Here is a 12,996-nt window from a genome sequence, read left to right as displayed (position 1 = left end):
TCCCGGTTGTACTACTTGCTGTCGACCTACACTACAGACTACATGTAGTCAGAACGATTGTAGTATTTGTACTGATGTAGTATAGTAGCAAAGTGATGCAGTGTGAATAACAACGGTTGCTAACAGTAACACTTACCGACACTAACAGACTCAGTAACACCGTGAAGTGACAGGTACGACACATAGAGTAGTAGAAGTCACGTTAGCTGGCGCTCACTGTATCCCCGGAGCGTTATCCTGATGCGAAGGACTAAAGGGACCGTCACTTAATTTTTGCCGACTACCCGCCAAAAAAATCTTTTCGTTTCACGTGTCAGACACGTCCGCGAGCGCGTACGATCGACTCGCGCGCGCCCGCGCTACCTTTCACGTCAGGCTATCTGTTCACGCCACATGGCTGGATAGCGCGTACATGCAAACTTGATTGAAGACTTGCAAAATCAATTTTTTTCCAAGTCCAGGCACTAGGCGCTAGGCCTAGGCAGCACTAATCTGTAATCAGTCTAATGCCTAGGCTAATGCCCAGGCAGCTGACTTTATTTTCGGAGAAACACTACTCATTGTAGTAAAAAGTAACAATGAATAGCGATATCATCTAGGAAGGATCGCTACCCTAACGCGAAGGAAAGGCCTTGCGCGGCTGCTCTACGAAGTGTTGAAGAAAGACTCATCAAAGTTTAATAGTTGGTGGACGAACAACTCGCTGGCGCCGGAAAACTTGGCCCCCAACGATGGTATTTGGTGAATCATCAAGCATAATGTCTTGTAGCAGTGTTCACCGAGGAAGGAGAACGCTCTAGTCGCTGCTGTTGTCCGTTTCATCCACGTTGGGCGTTAGCTGCACCGCGCCTATTGTGTTTTAGTATTCCATGGACACACATTAGCATTCAGAGCGATTGTGGAGCCACAATTTACTTCACACAGCGTTGTATTGTCCACGAGCGCAAACTTCATTATCAGCAGTAACTGTTACTCTTCATCCTACATGTAGACTTGGAGTATACACGGCCTTGTCACGACAGCGACAGCTCTACAGAGTGTTCAAGTGAGAAACATTAATTTCTATTGTTGGTGGACGAATAAATGGCTGGTTCCGAAAAAACGCGGCCTGCACCGATCGTGTTTGGTGGATCATCAAACAGGGTGACCAGCAGTGTTCACCGAGGAAGGAGAATGCACTCGCCACCACTCCGATTCATCCAAGTGGGCGTTAGCTGCGCCGCGCCTATTGTGTTTTAGTATTCCATGGACGCACACTAGCGTTCTCAGCGATTGTGGAGCCACAACAAATCTTCATGCGGCGTTGCACTGTCCAAGAGCAGAAACGTCAGCAGTGACCCATCATCATACATGTAGATTTGGAGTATACACACCATGCGCCAATGGGCCTTGGCACAACAGCGGCAGCTCTATGGAGTGTTCAAGTGAGAAACATTTGTTTCGACTTTTGGTGGACGAACAAATCGTCGGTGCCGAAAAACGTGGCCTGCGCCGATGGTGCTTGAAACATCAAGCATTGTATGTGGTGACTGTCAGTGTTGATCGAGGAACTTGGAAGGAGAATACTTAGGCCGTCGACCGTTCATCCATTTCGTTAGCTGCACCAAGTCTATTGTGTCCTTGTATTCCATGGGCACACAATCATGAAGCATGGCGTCTGAGCTGTGTTCACAGAGCGGGGAGATGCTCTTGCTGCTATCTTATCCGTCCTGTGTATTCCCAAGTGCCGAAGGCTCACAACGATGGTGTTGGACAAGTCAGATAAAATAGAGTCAACGTAAGTACGCATGTGTACTCTTACTGACTGAAACATAAGTGGGGTGTAAGAGCTAATTCAAATGGTGTCGTGACATTCTCATGTACGAGGTTAGTGTATAGTACTTGTTACGTACTGAATTCTGTGACTTTGTTTTGTCTCCATATACTGCATGCATTCACGTTTCACAGTTATCAGTTTGACCCTGAGTTCATGTCTGTTATCCCGTGTCTCCTCTACTTATTTTTGTTTCCACACGGTTCATGGTGTAGCGCTGCACGTGTTCCGTTAGTTAGAACTTCAGCATAAATCGCAACTACTTGTACTTTCAGACATGTCACATGATTGTTGCCAGGGTTTGAGCCAATCAGAGCGTTTACAGGCAGGGCCTGAACCCCTGATCATGCCTTGCCTGCCAGCTCTACTACGATATTACATGTCACGTACCCGCGCGCGCGCGCACGGTTCTCCTGCGCTTGGGCTTGCTTTCCCTTGGTAGTTGGAAGTCAGTGGCTGTTAGTACTCTTAGATTATGTACAGAAAGTGGTGGACATCACGCAACTGCAGTGTAAATTAAAGGGTGGTTGTCAACTGACAACCGCATAATTTTTCGACATAATTAATAAGAGAATTTTCATCTAAAGAGTGAAAAGCAACTAAATAGAGCGGTTGTCGGTTGACAACCCCCCTTTTATTTAGATTATGTATCTGAAGTAAAAACAACATAGAAATATCACAATTGTCTCTTGTGTATTATATCCGTCTGATGTCACCAGATCGTCACACGGTGCTGTGACCAAGATACGGATCATGCCGAACGCTGATTCAACTGGACGAATCGAGAGGCTTTTCAGATGCAGGGACACAATGGAAACTGAATGACTTCAGAACAGCACTGAAGCGTTATGTTATCATGCAAGACGCCTTTCTGCGCCGCACAAACACAGGCGGTACTACAGCAGAAGATGTCACTCACTATTCTGCAGGTGCACTGGTGACAGGCGCATGCAAGTTCACCAGAAGGAAGCGGTCTGATGTTAACTGGAATGCCAGCAGTATGAGAGGGTGTGCATTCTGCGGCGGATCTCACCTGGACAAGAGCTGCGCGAAATACACAACAGTAGCACAGCGGAAAGAATAACTGATTGAACAGAAGCGTTGCTTTGTGTGTTTGCGCACAGGGCACCGGTCAACTCAGTGCAAGGCCACCCGCAAGTGTAATGTGTGTTCTCGCATGGGTCACCAATCAGAGTCCCCATCATGTCACGATCTGCCCTGAATCTCAACAGAAATCTGACAGCAGTACCAACATAGTAGCTGACCAGCCTGTGGCTGACGAGGTACCAGCATCTAGCGCAACAGCAGCTAGTGCAGCATCAACCAGTATCGCCATTGACCGTAAGATAGTCAGTCGTCTTGATCGGTGCAGATTTCCTCTGGGAGTCTCAGTTGACGTGGAGCACCAGAGGACTTCCGCCAGGACTACAGTTTCTGCCTACCACAGTCGGTTTTGTGGTGACTGGCCGAACACGTCACTCCAAGCACTCAGCTACGCCGATGAGCAGCCATGCCAGCTATCGTTTCTCTAACTGATGCAACTTCCGACTCCTGCACCATCCCAGATCTGTGGGACCTAGACTGTGTTGACATCCAGGATTCAGGCAATCTTACTAACAACGACCTAGCCATTAGGCAATTCATCATTGTTCTACGATTTTGCCTGCCACCAATCGTCATGACCTGCGATACTGAGAAGGCCATTTTACAAATCAGTGCCAACCCAGCATACAGAGTTGCGACACGATTTCTGTGGTTCGCCAACTCCGACAGTCCATCAGTCACCCCATCCAGCCTGTTCACGCTCATAAGCAGTCCATTTCTGCTTGGCGCGTCTATACAGCATCATTTGGCACAGCAAGATGACAAAACAGCTAGCAGTGGCTGTTGGTGAGAACATTTTCTGCTGTGCCATTGGAGTGTGCACGATACACGAACCCTGCTCTTTTGTTGGCACCGCCTATGTAACTTACTGCATAGGGTGCAAGGTGACCGTTGTCGGTTTACATGTACTCCAGTTATTACACCGTGCATGCACTGAGTCTGTGCTGCACTGTGCATCCATAGGTGTTCGTTTGCGGTAGCGCAAGGTGACACGCAAGGTTGATGGATAGTTTTGTCCGCTGCTATTCGAAGCTCTCGGAGTCGGAAGCGTTAGCTCTGTTTCCCCTGTTCCTCCCTGCGCGGAGTCTGTAGTTCTGGCTTGCAGTTGCTGTTACATGCATGTTGGCAGTTGCATGTGTGTTTGGTTTTCAGTTGTCTCTATTTGTTTTGTGTGGACGACAGTTCAATATTCTAGCAGTTGTTGCACTTCCTACTTCTGAAGTACATTCCGTAGTTATCTGCGGTTGGTGTTTGAGAGAGCAAACTGTGTTCTTCTCCAGAGTGGAGTAAACCATTCGCTTGTGTCTGAGGAAAACCCTGTGTGTTGACGAAGAGGTTGACTTGGCTGTAGAGTGAAAGTACCACATGGTCACATGGTCCACAAAATCTTAGAACTACTTGTAACTTAGGGTCTTCTGGCGTATGGTATAATTATATGAGCAGCATGAGAGTGAAGTAAAAGACTATTAGCTCAAACATTCAGTCTTTCAGGAGTAGGTGTTTCATCACGGAATAGGTTCTGCAGTTCACTTACACACTGCAACAATGGACCAGCAGTGTCCAGCATACAATAGAGTCATGTGAATATGAACCGTATGCATACTCACAGCTGCAAGGCCAGCGCCCCGTGGCTGCTTGACTTCTCAATCGATATAAATATTCACAACAGTAAGACTCTGTGATCAATCAGAGCTGTGCTTCGAAGTAGTCACAAATGCCCCATGATCAGTCACAAAACAAAACTTGGCAACCAGTCACAGCTTCCACGGTGCCCCAAGACCAGTCACCAGAAATGACCGTAGTAAATCTGCAGGGAGTTTCATAATCTGTTCATTGCAGAGTCCACTATGCTATGATTCAAGAGGGGGGTAGCGTTCCTGCGGATGCGGAAAACTTGGCTGGAGCCCGAGTGTCACGTGAACCCTGATTTTTAAGACTTATTATTTGTTTTACGATGAGCCTATTATACGCGATACAGGCTCAGAACACACTTTTCGTCTAGTTGGCATACCGTATATTCTCTATTATAAGCGCCGTGCTTATATTTTTTCAACACCCCTCTACCCCGTGCTTATATTGGAGACCGTGCTTATATTGGAGACCGTGCTTATATTTTTTCAACCAATGCATCCATACAGAGCAAGAAGAAATACATGCTAGATATTATGCATGCAGCATTGATTTCCACCAAGACCGTGCTAGTAATAGAGACTGTGCTTATAATGTTTCGAAAGGTGCTCACAGTGTGCTAGTATTAGAGACTGTGCTAGTAATGGAGACCTGTGCTTGTAATAGAGAATATACGGTATCAGGGATATAGGGCGGAGCAGCCCATATCCCCAATTATGACACGCGAGTAATAGTGAAATACGATTGGCGTATTGTGCTGGACTGACTGCGGTAATGTAAAGCTAAAATAAAGCAGTCAGTTTGCCCTTAGCATGGCCTTGTCATGAGGGTGCCACATCCGTGGAAAGGCAACATGCCGGCTAATCTCCCTGAGAAGTTGAGTGGTTATCAGCAGGCGATAACGCTGTGTCGATGATGACCTGTTGATGCCCGACAGGAACCTTGCGAGGAGAGTCATTGGGCCTGACGGGTAGGTAAAGCCAACTTCCACATGAAGTTTGCGGATGGCCGACATGTAGACATGGACAGATCGGGGCTGAAAAGTTCTGAACAACTCGGCAGCAAAATAACACATAAAGTAAAAAGTCATCACCTGGCAATGGATTCCAGTCATGCCCTTGACAGAACTGGAAGTAACGGGTATCGGCGGAAAAATATTTCCGGCTGGTGCCCGTGCTGCTAGCTGCAGCACGGAGTCCGGCAACTGAGAGTTGGCAAGACTGGCTGATCTGGCTCAGCTGCTGCTTCCGGAGCCCTCAATGGTTCAAACACCATCGGCGCAGGCCACGTTTTTCGGCACCGACGATTTGTTCGTCCACCAAAAGTCGAAACAAATGTTTCTCACTTGAACACTTCGTAGAGCTGCCGCTGTTGTGCCAAGGCCCATTGGCGCATGGTGTGTATACTCCAAACCTACATGTATGATGATGGGTCACTGCTGACGTTTCTGCTCTTGGACAGTGCAACGCCGCATGAAGATATGTTGTGGCTCCACAATCGCTGAGAACGCTAGTGTGCGTCCATGGAATACTAAAACACAAAAGGCGCGGCGCAGCTAACGCCCACTTGGATGACTCGGAGTGGTGGCGAGTGCATTCTCCTTCCTCGGTGAACACTGCTGGTCACCCTGTTTGATGATCCACCAAACACCGTCGGTGCAGGCCGCGTTTTTCGGAACCAGCCATTTATTCGTCCACCAGCAATTGAAATTAATGTTTCTCACTTGAACACTCTGTAGAGCTGTCGCTGTCGTGACAAGGCCGTGTATACTCCAAGTCTACATGTAGGATGAAGAGTAACAGTTACTGCTGATAATGAAGTTTGCGCTCGTGGACAATACAACGCTGTGTGAAGTAAATTGTAGCTCCACAATCGCTCTGAATGCTAATGTGTGTCCATGGAATACTAAAACACAATAGGCGCGGTGCAGCTAACGCCCAACGTGGATGAAACGGACAACAGCAGCGACTAGAGCGTTCTCCTTCCTCGGTGAACACTGCTACAAGACATTATGCTTGATGATTCACCAAATACCATCGTTGGGGGCCAAGTTTTCCGGCGCCAGCGAGTTGTTCGTCCACCAACTATTAAACTTTGATGAGTCTTTCTTCAACACTTCGTAGAGCAGCCGCGCAAGGCCTTTCCTTCGCGTTAGGGTAGCGATCCTTCCTAGATGATATCGCTATTCATTGTTACTTTTTACTACAATGAGTAGTGTTTCTCCGAAAATAAAGTCAGCTGCCTGGGCATTAGGCATTAGACTGATTAGTGCTGCCTAGGCCTAGCGCCTGGACTTGGAAAAAAATTGATTTTGCAAGTCTTCAATCATGTTTGCATGTACGCGCTATCCAGCCATGTGGCGTGAACAGATTGCATGACGTGAAAGGTAGCGCGGGCGCGCGCGTCGATCGTACGCGCTCGCGGACGTGTCTGATACGTGAAACGAAAAGATTTTTTTGGCGGGTAGTCGGCAAAAATTAAGTGACGGTCCCTTTAGTCCTTCGCTTATCCTGATACGAGTGGTCATGGTGATTCTGATTTATATGCCGGGATTGTACTGACTTCAAATTTGAGTGGTAGACCTCCATGTAATAGACCAATCCCGAAAAGATTGTCTGGGTTCGTGAAAGGGGGCACGCGTGCAAGCCAGCACGTGTGAAGTGCATCGTTTTGTATTCAGTTTGTGTGTGTCAGCTCATGGCGGAGGAGAGAGAGACTTTTGCTCGCCGAGCTGAAGCTAGAGGATTTGATGGAGTCCTGCCAGCAGCTAATCAAAGGACCTTCGGTACCTTAGGCAGACCCTGACGGAGTTTGGAGGCCAGATAGCTCTCGGTGAGGAGAGAAACATTCGCGTGGCGATCGACTCTCCGTAAAAAATGCAAGCTACATAGCGCCGACATACTGCAACAGCTACGATTTCAGCTAACTAACGTTACTTCTCGATCTGCTGCTTCACAAAGTTCAACTATTTACTAGTCCTGACTGTTGTAGTCTGAAGCTGGAGTCTCATCGCCCACCTACAGGTAGCTTTTGGAGCTGATGGATTTCCCGACTTGGACTCCTTCCGCAAACTCTCACAACATTACTACAGTGTATGCTGTGTTTCCGCACGTTCGTGTCGACATGTCACCTATACTGTACATGTACCGGGTCGCGGAGGAGCTTGACGACCTCCGCTGACTCCAGGTTTCCGAAATACTGCCGTCGTCTTCGTTGATGTCGCTGGTGACATTCTCCCCTTGCAGGACGTGCACATAGTTGTCGTCCTGGGGGTAAAGACTGTGTTGTCTTTCGAAATAGTTCTTCATCACGCTCGCGCGAATGATGTTTCTCATCATGAACTCGTTCCGACGGTGTGACACGGCGATGGTCTTTGGCGGGGCACTGGCTTGGCCAAAACGATATCTTCTGGTGCAATATAACATTGATCGGCTGCAGATGAGTACAGTCACTTCGTGGTTGGTCCTATAGGAGGGCAGCTGCCAGGAAAGAGGCAGGACTCATCGAAGACGAAGCGCTCGCAACAAACAATAGCCCTCGAAATATCTCGTAAGATTTAGGGCCTATCGCTTTGAGCCACAGCGCTCACAGCCTTGCCTACTTCATCAAAGTGAGCTCTACATGTTCGTTGACCTCTTCACACTACACAGAAGAGCGAAACAAGGATTACCTCTAAGCATTTCAACTCCAACAGCAGACCATTACCAGTGCGAGAGAGAAAACTACAAAGGGCTTCGTTTTCTGTCGCATCGTCTCTCTAGCATGCAACTAACGAGAAAATCGTGTACTTACCCTCGCATTCACACGCGAACTATCAAACACGTCCTGTGCCGCATGCTGATCAGGTAGTGCCATGTATGTGTTGTACAGTGCACTCTCAGTTGACATGCCCCCTTTCGAACCCAGACAATCTTTTCGGGATTGGTCTATTACAGTATTAGTTGGTATAATGTTCTGTGTGTGTGTGTGCGTGTGACTGTGTGAGTGTGTATGAGTATGCGTGTGTGCTTTAACTTTTTTCAAGCTTTTACAGGCGCGTAGCACTGGTGTTGGAGGTGGACGGGGGGGGGGGGGGGGACGTCTGGGTGATGTGCCTTGGGAATATTTTGAAATTAGGGTGCAAATCCTGCATTCTGGGCACTTTTGGCATTGTGTTAAAAAAGCCGAACCGGCTGCTACACCCCTGTTTTAAATACACCATTGCCTTGGTGATATCTTCACTGTCTGTAGATCTACAGGCACAAAACTGTCGGGCAAACCCTCTATGCCTCACACCCTCTATGCCTCACACATGTACATATCAGGACTCGAGTGCAACTGCAAAATGTTCCAGGTTCTAGAGGATTTGCACCTGAGCCCCTTGACAACACTGAGACGCAACACTATCTGGCACAAGTGTACCCACCAACCGAACTATCTGGCACACACACACACACACAAACACCACACACATGCACACACACACACACACATACACACACACACACACACACACACACACACACACACACACACACACCTGTACACTCAAATGGAGGTGAAGGCACATGCATGCACGCATACAACCCCAAGGCAGTTTCAACAGCACCGGTACAGACCGGGGCTGGTTCATGCTCAGTGCAATATCAGTTACGTAAACAACTATAATATACATGTACATAAGCAGACCAGCACCACAAAACCCCTATGAGAGAAATAATGGCATAAAAAAGCAATGACTTTGTCAATAATGATTTCAAAACATAATACGGTATAGAATAATTATATCAATTCTGCGAGAGATCAGTTCAAAAATGTTGAGCAGCTTGAATCAAATTCCTGAGCAGACGGCAGAGGCAGCTAGCTACAAAGGCACCAATCATAAAGTCATAATGCCAAGGTTATGCAGATAGTTCGGTGCTAGCTCATGGGCATCACAACACTGCAGTCGGCTATCTAGGCTTGTAAGTTACAAAAAAAGTAGAATGAGTTGGTCACTGCAGGAACAGTGCTTGTGTGGCAGAGCAGTACAACACGCACACACAGTTATTTATACTGAATCAGCTTGTTCCACTGTGGAAGCATGAGTGATCGTGTTATAGTATCCTTGTCTGGACCGTTGTCACAGCAGTTCTCCCAGCAGGCATAAGATCAGTATAGACAGGACTCCACTCTTGGGCTAAAGGAGACTAGTCACCTTGAACTTGCAATGGCATTCTACCATCACGGCAAGGACACTTCTGCTCGATGGCTAGCCCATGGAAAATACTTGGGCCTCCGCTGTGGTTGTGCTACAGACACATATCTCACAACTTTGTTCCCGATTGAACGGACCTTGGCTGATCTTACGAGTGCAACGATCACTATTCTCCTTTATTCTTCAGTCTCCGTTGCGCCCAGGGCATCAGCAGCCATAGCCTTCCGCTCCGCTTGTTTCTGTAGAAAGCCATATGAAAATTGACACCAGTTACGTCAAGCATTGGCAACATGAAGGCAATGGGCCACTGCGGCAAACGTAATATACAGGAAATACTGCGGGGAGAAGAGACTAATAGCAGGTAACAGGTAAGACTGTGCTTAAGATCCAGTGTAGCATGAATTCTGCTTACGAGTACATGTGCATGTACAGTCGAATGTCACTTATCCGGTCGCCAGTTATCCGAGCACGTCGGTTATCTGACAAGCCCGGGAGTGGTAATTTTATGACTCTCAACAGTAAAATTCTACTTCCTCCGCGTCATTAAAATTGTCGCTTCCCAGAGCGATTTTTCGAATTTATTTTGTCCACTCGAAGGGCAAAGAAATCAGCTAGAAATTGAGGCAGAGCATTGTCGACGGACCAAGCTTTAGTATGTGACACCCCCCCGCCCGCTTCGCTGCACTTGCAGCTATGGTCGACGTCTTCATCAGAGTTTGAGGCAGACTCTTCAGCACTCAACAATACGCTGAACTAGACGCATGGTCAAATTCAGGTCAAGAAACTTCGTTTTCAAGCGATCCATATCCCCATGCCTCCAGGTGGCAGGCGATCAAGGCAAGCTAGCATTTTTCAAGTACACTGTAACAACCTTCCAGCGGGACAGGGTAAGCAGTTTCGCACCTTCTTTCCTTGGCAAGCGCTTCGTCGATTTTGTTGGTGTTTTCAGACCTGCTACCTTCGCAGCAACATGCGCCACAAGTAGCGCATTCTAGGAATTTGAGACCGCTTTGTTCCTGCCATCGTCAACCTCAGCATTTCGTACTCAGGAAAGATTCCAGGATTCTTATACCTGAGCTTGCAGTCTTGATAAATGCCCACGCGAACGATGTGGGACGGCACGAACTCCAGAAAACCAAATGCGCTCTGCGGCGGAATAATGCGGAGCGCGATGAATTTGCTTGGTGCGGAAGAGCGCCCTTACAAAGTCCGAGACCACAACGGCTTCAGTGACAAGTAGACATTGCGCAGGAAAGGTCGCACCAGTATTCGAACACAGAAAACAGCGATTCCGACAGTCTGACTAAGACGAGCCTAGTCTCAAATATTGCGATGTGCGAAGCGACAATTTTAATGACGCGGAGGAAGTAAAAAAAACTTTTTTTGTATATTGTACGGTGTAATATGCATTTACTTGAAGTAGATGTGGTCAAGTATGCTAACATGTATGTGTACATGGAGCAATTCATGAATATGCATGAATATATTTGGGTATTGTGTGAAATCAGTGAAATCCAGCCATATATGCACATGAAAAATGATATCAGTTATCCAACATATCCAGTTATCCAACATGCCTGATTCCCGAAGTGGTCGGATAAGTGACATTCGACTGTACTCAAATGAACACTATACTACTGTTGTAGCGAGATGGACACACAGTTGAAATACCCCCGGTCAGGAAATACATGTAGACTGAAGGCAAGTTGCATCCGCTCAACGAGCAGCAGCATTGGAACAATGCCGTGCAAGCCTGTGCACGGCTATACATGTGGCGGTATTTTATTATCATACGAGTACTTGGCAGCTGGTGGATGTCCAGTAGCAGCAACACACAGTGTTGGTAACTGAAATCCGACCCCTGAGCAAAGACCCAACTCGGGATAGTAAAACTACGAAATAGAGACCGCTAGGATGTGAACGCATCGCAAGAGGGTCGGATTTCAGTTGCCAGCACTGTACTTCTGATGCTTATGACATGCGTGCACTTCGAAGAACAGATGATCAGGAATAGAATGCGAATGACACAAGATCACACGATAAAAAAGTAATTTATCGTGTCCGTTCCCGACGGGAACTCACAATGGCCGATAACACCCGGGAAACCCTAACAATTGTGTACATAAATACTGGGCATAAGCTCTGATATACTGACATGAACGAGAAGAGAACAGAAGCGAGCACTCACCTCCTCGGCTTCCTGCCGCTCATCATCCGTGAACGGATCCTTGTCAAGTCTCTCTAGTCGCCGTGCGTAGCTGAGCACCTCTATGCGATAGTCTTCGATTTCCTCAACACCACAACCTGAACAGGGCAAGGTCATGCCGTACATTGAGCCATGACAGTAGTACCGGCAAGTACACTACTGTCGGGTGTAGAAGAACTGGGGGGGGGGGGGGGGGGGGGGGTAGCCTCCTAGCCCAGATATCTCTTATTTTCATGTACTACAGTCTATGCACAGTTGAGTCACCGTGTATACATTGGTATGTTGTGCTTGGTGAAACTCTAGTCTGTTCGTTCTTCGGCATTTCGTTCTTCAGCACCCGAGAGTACTGTAGGCACTCCAAGTAGGTAAATGTAGATCATTACTAGTATGGAAAGAGAAACAAACGCCAGATCCACCAGGACTCGAACGAGGGACCTTTCTTGTCATGAGCAGTGCTCTAACCACTGAGCTATGGGACCAGGCTGAACTAAGAAGGCGCTGACAAGTTTTTCACCCCAAAGGCAGCTCACAACATGTGCAACACATACTGATGGCACTTGGGTCTTTTTCCCTCCCCCAGGGGACCAACCACGGTCAGTTTCTGGAACGTACTACCAGAAGTGAAAGAAAGTGATCAATTTTGAAAGGATTGGGAGAACTTCAAATTCAAAGTATCACGCGGCCCCGTGGTTGGTCTCCTGGGGGAGGGAAAAAGACCCAAGTGCCATTAGTATGTGTGGCACGTGTTGTGAGCTGCCTTTGGAGTGGAAAACTTGTCAGCGTCTTCTAGGTTCAGCCTGGTCCCATAGCTCAGTAGTTAGAGCACTGCTCATGACAAGCAAGTTCCGGGTTCGAGTCCTGGTGTGTCTGGCGTTTTTTTCTCTTCTCAGGCAGTTCCGGAGTCACTTCCCCGACTGATACTTTGAATTTGAAGTTCTCCCAATCCTTTCAAAATTACTAGTATGGACGGGAATTGTTTGTCTCAAATGTGATAGCAAGTGGATCACCAGGTCACGTCTTCACAGTAACCATCACATGACATGAGAACAAGCAGTGAATGTGTGCAGA

General features: G+C 47.5%; 1 protein-coding gene and 1 long non-coding RNA gene across 2 annotated transcripts in view; one reads left to right on the top strand and one right to left on the bottom strand.

The window, feature by feature from the left end:
* The first annotated feature begins 522 nt into the window (after positions 1-522).
* On the top strand, positions 523-4,211 carry LOC135817414 (uncharacterized). The gene is made up of 2 exons (XR_010553544.1): positions 523-1,777; positions 2,533-4,211. It is a non-coding gene; the product is annotated as an uncharacterized LOC135817414 (long non-coding RNA).
* Positions 4,212-9,119: 4,908 nt separating this feature from the next.
* Positions 9,120-12,996, bottom strand: part of LOC135817413 (leucine-rich repeat-containing protein 23-like) — a 12,760-nt gene continuing 8,883 nt past the window's right edge. The window contains exons 9-10 of the mRNA XM_065330590.1: positions 11,911-12,026; positions 9,120-9,961 (exon numbers count right to left, since the gene is read on the bottom strand). Coding sequence (XP_065186662.1) covers positions 9,899-9,961; positions 11,911-12,026 — 179 coding nt within the window. The 3' untranslated portion in view covers positions 9,120-9,898. The remainder of the gene's footprint in view (positions 9,962-11,910; positions 12,027-12,996) is intronic.

Source organism: Sycon ciliatum, chromosome 5 (assembly GCF_964019385.1).
Source record: "Sycon ciliatum chromosome 5, ocSycCili1.1, whole genome shotgun sequence".
NCBI lineage: Eukaryota > Metazoa > Porifera > Calcarea > Leucosolenida > Sycettidae > Sycon > Sycon ciliatum.
Note: the sequence above shows the minus strand (reverse complement) of the source record. Positions and strands in the feature narration are given on the sequence as shown.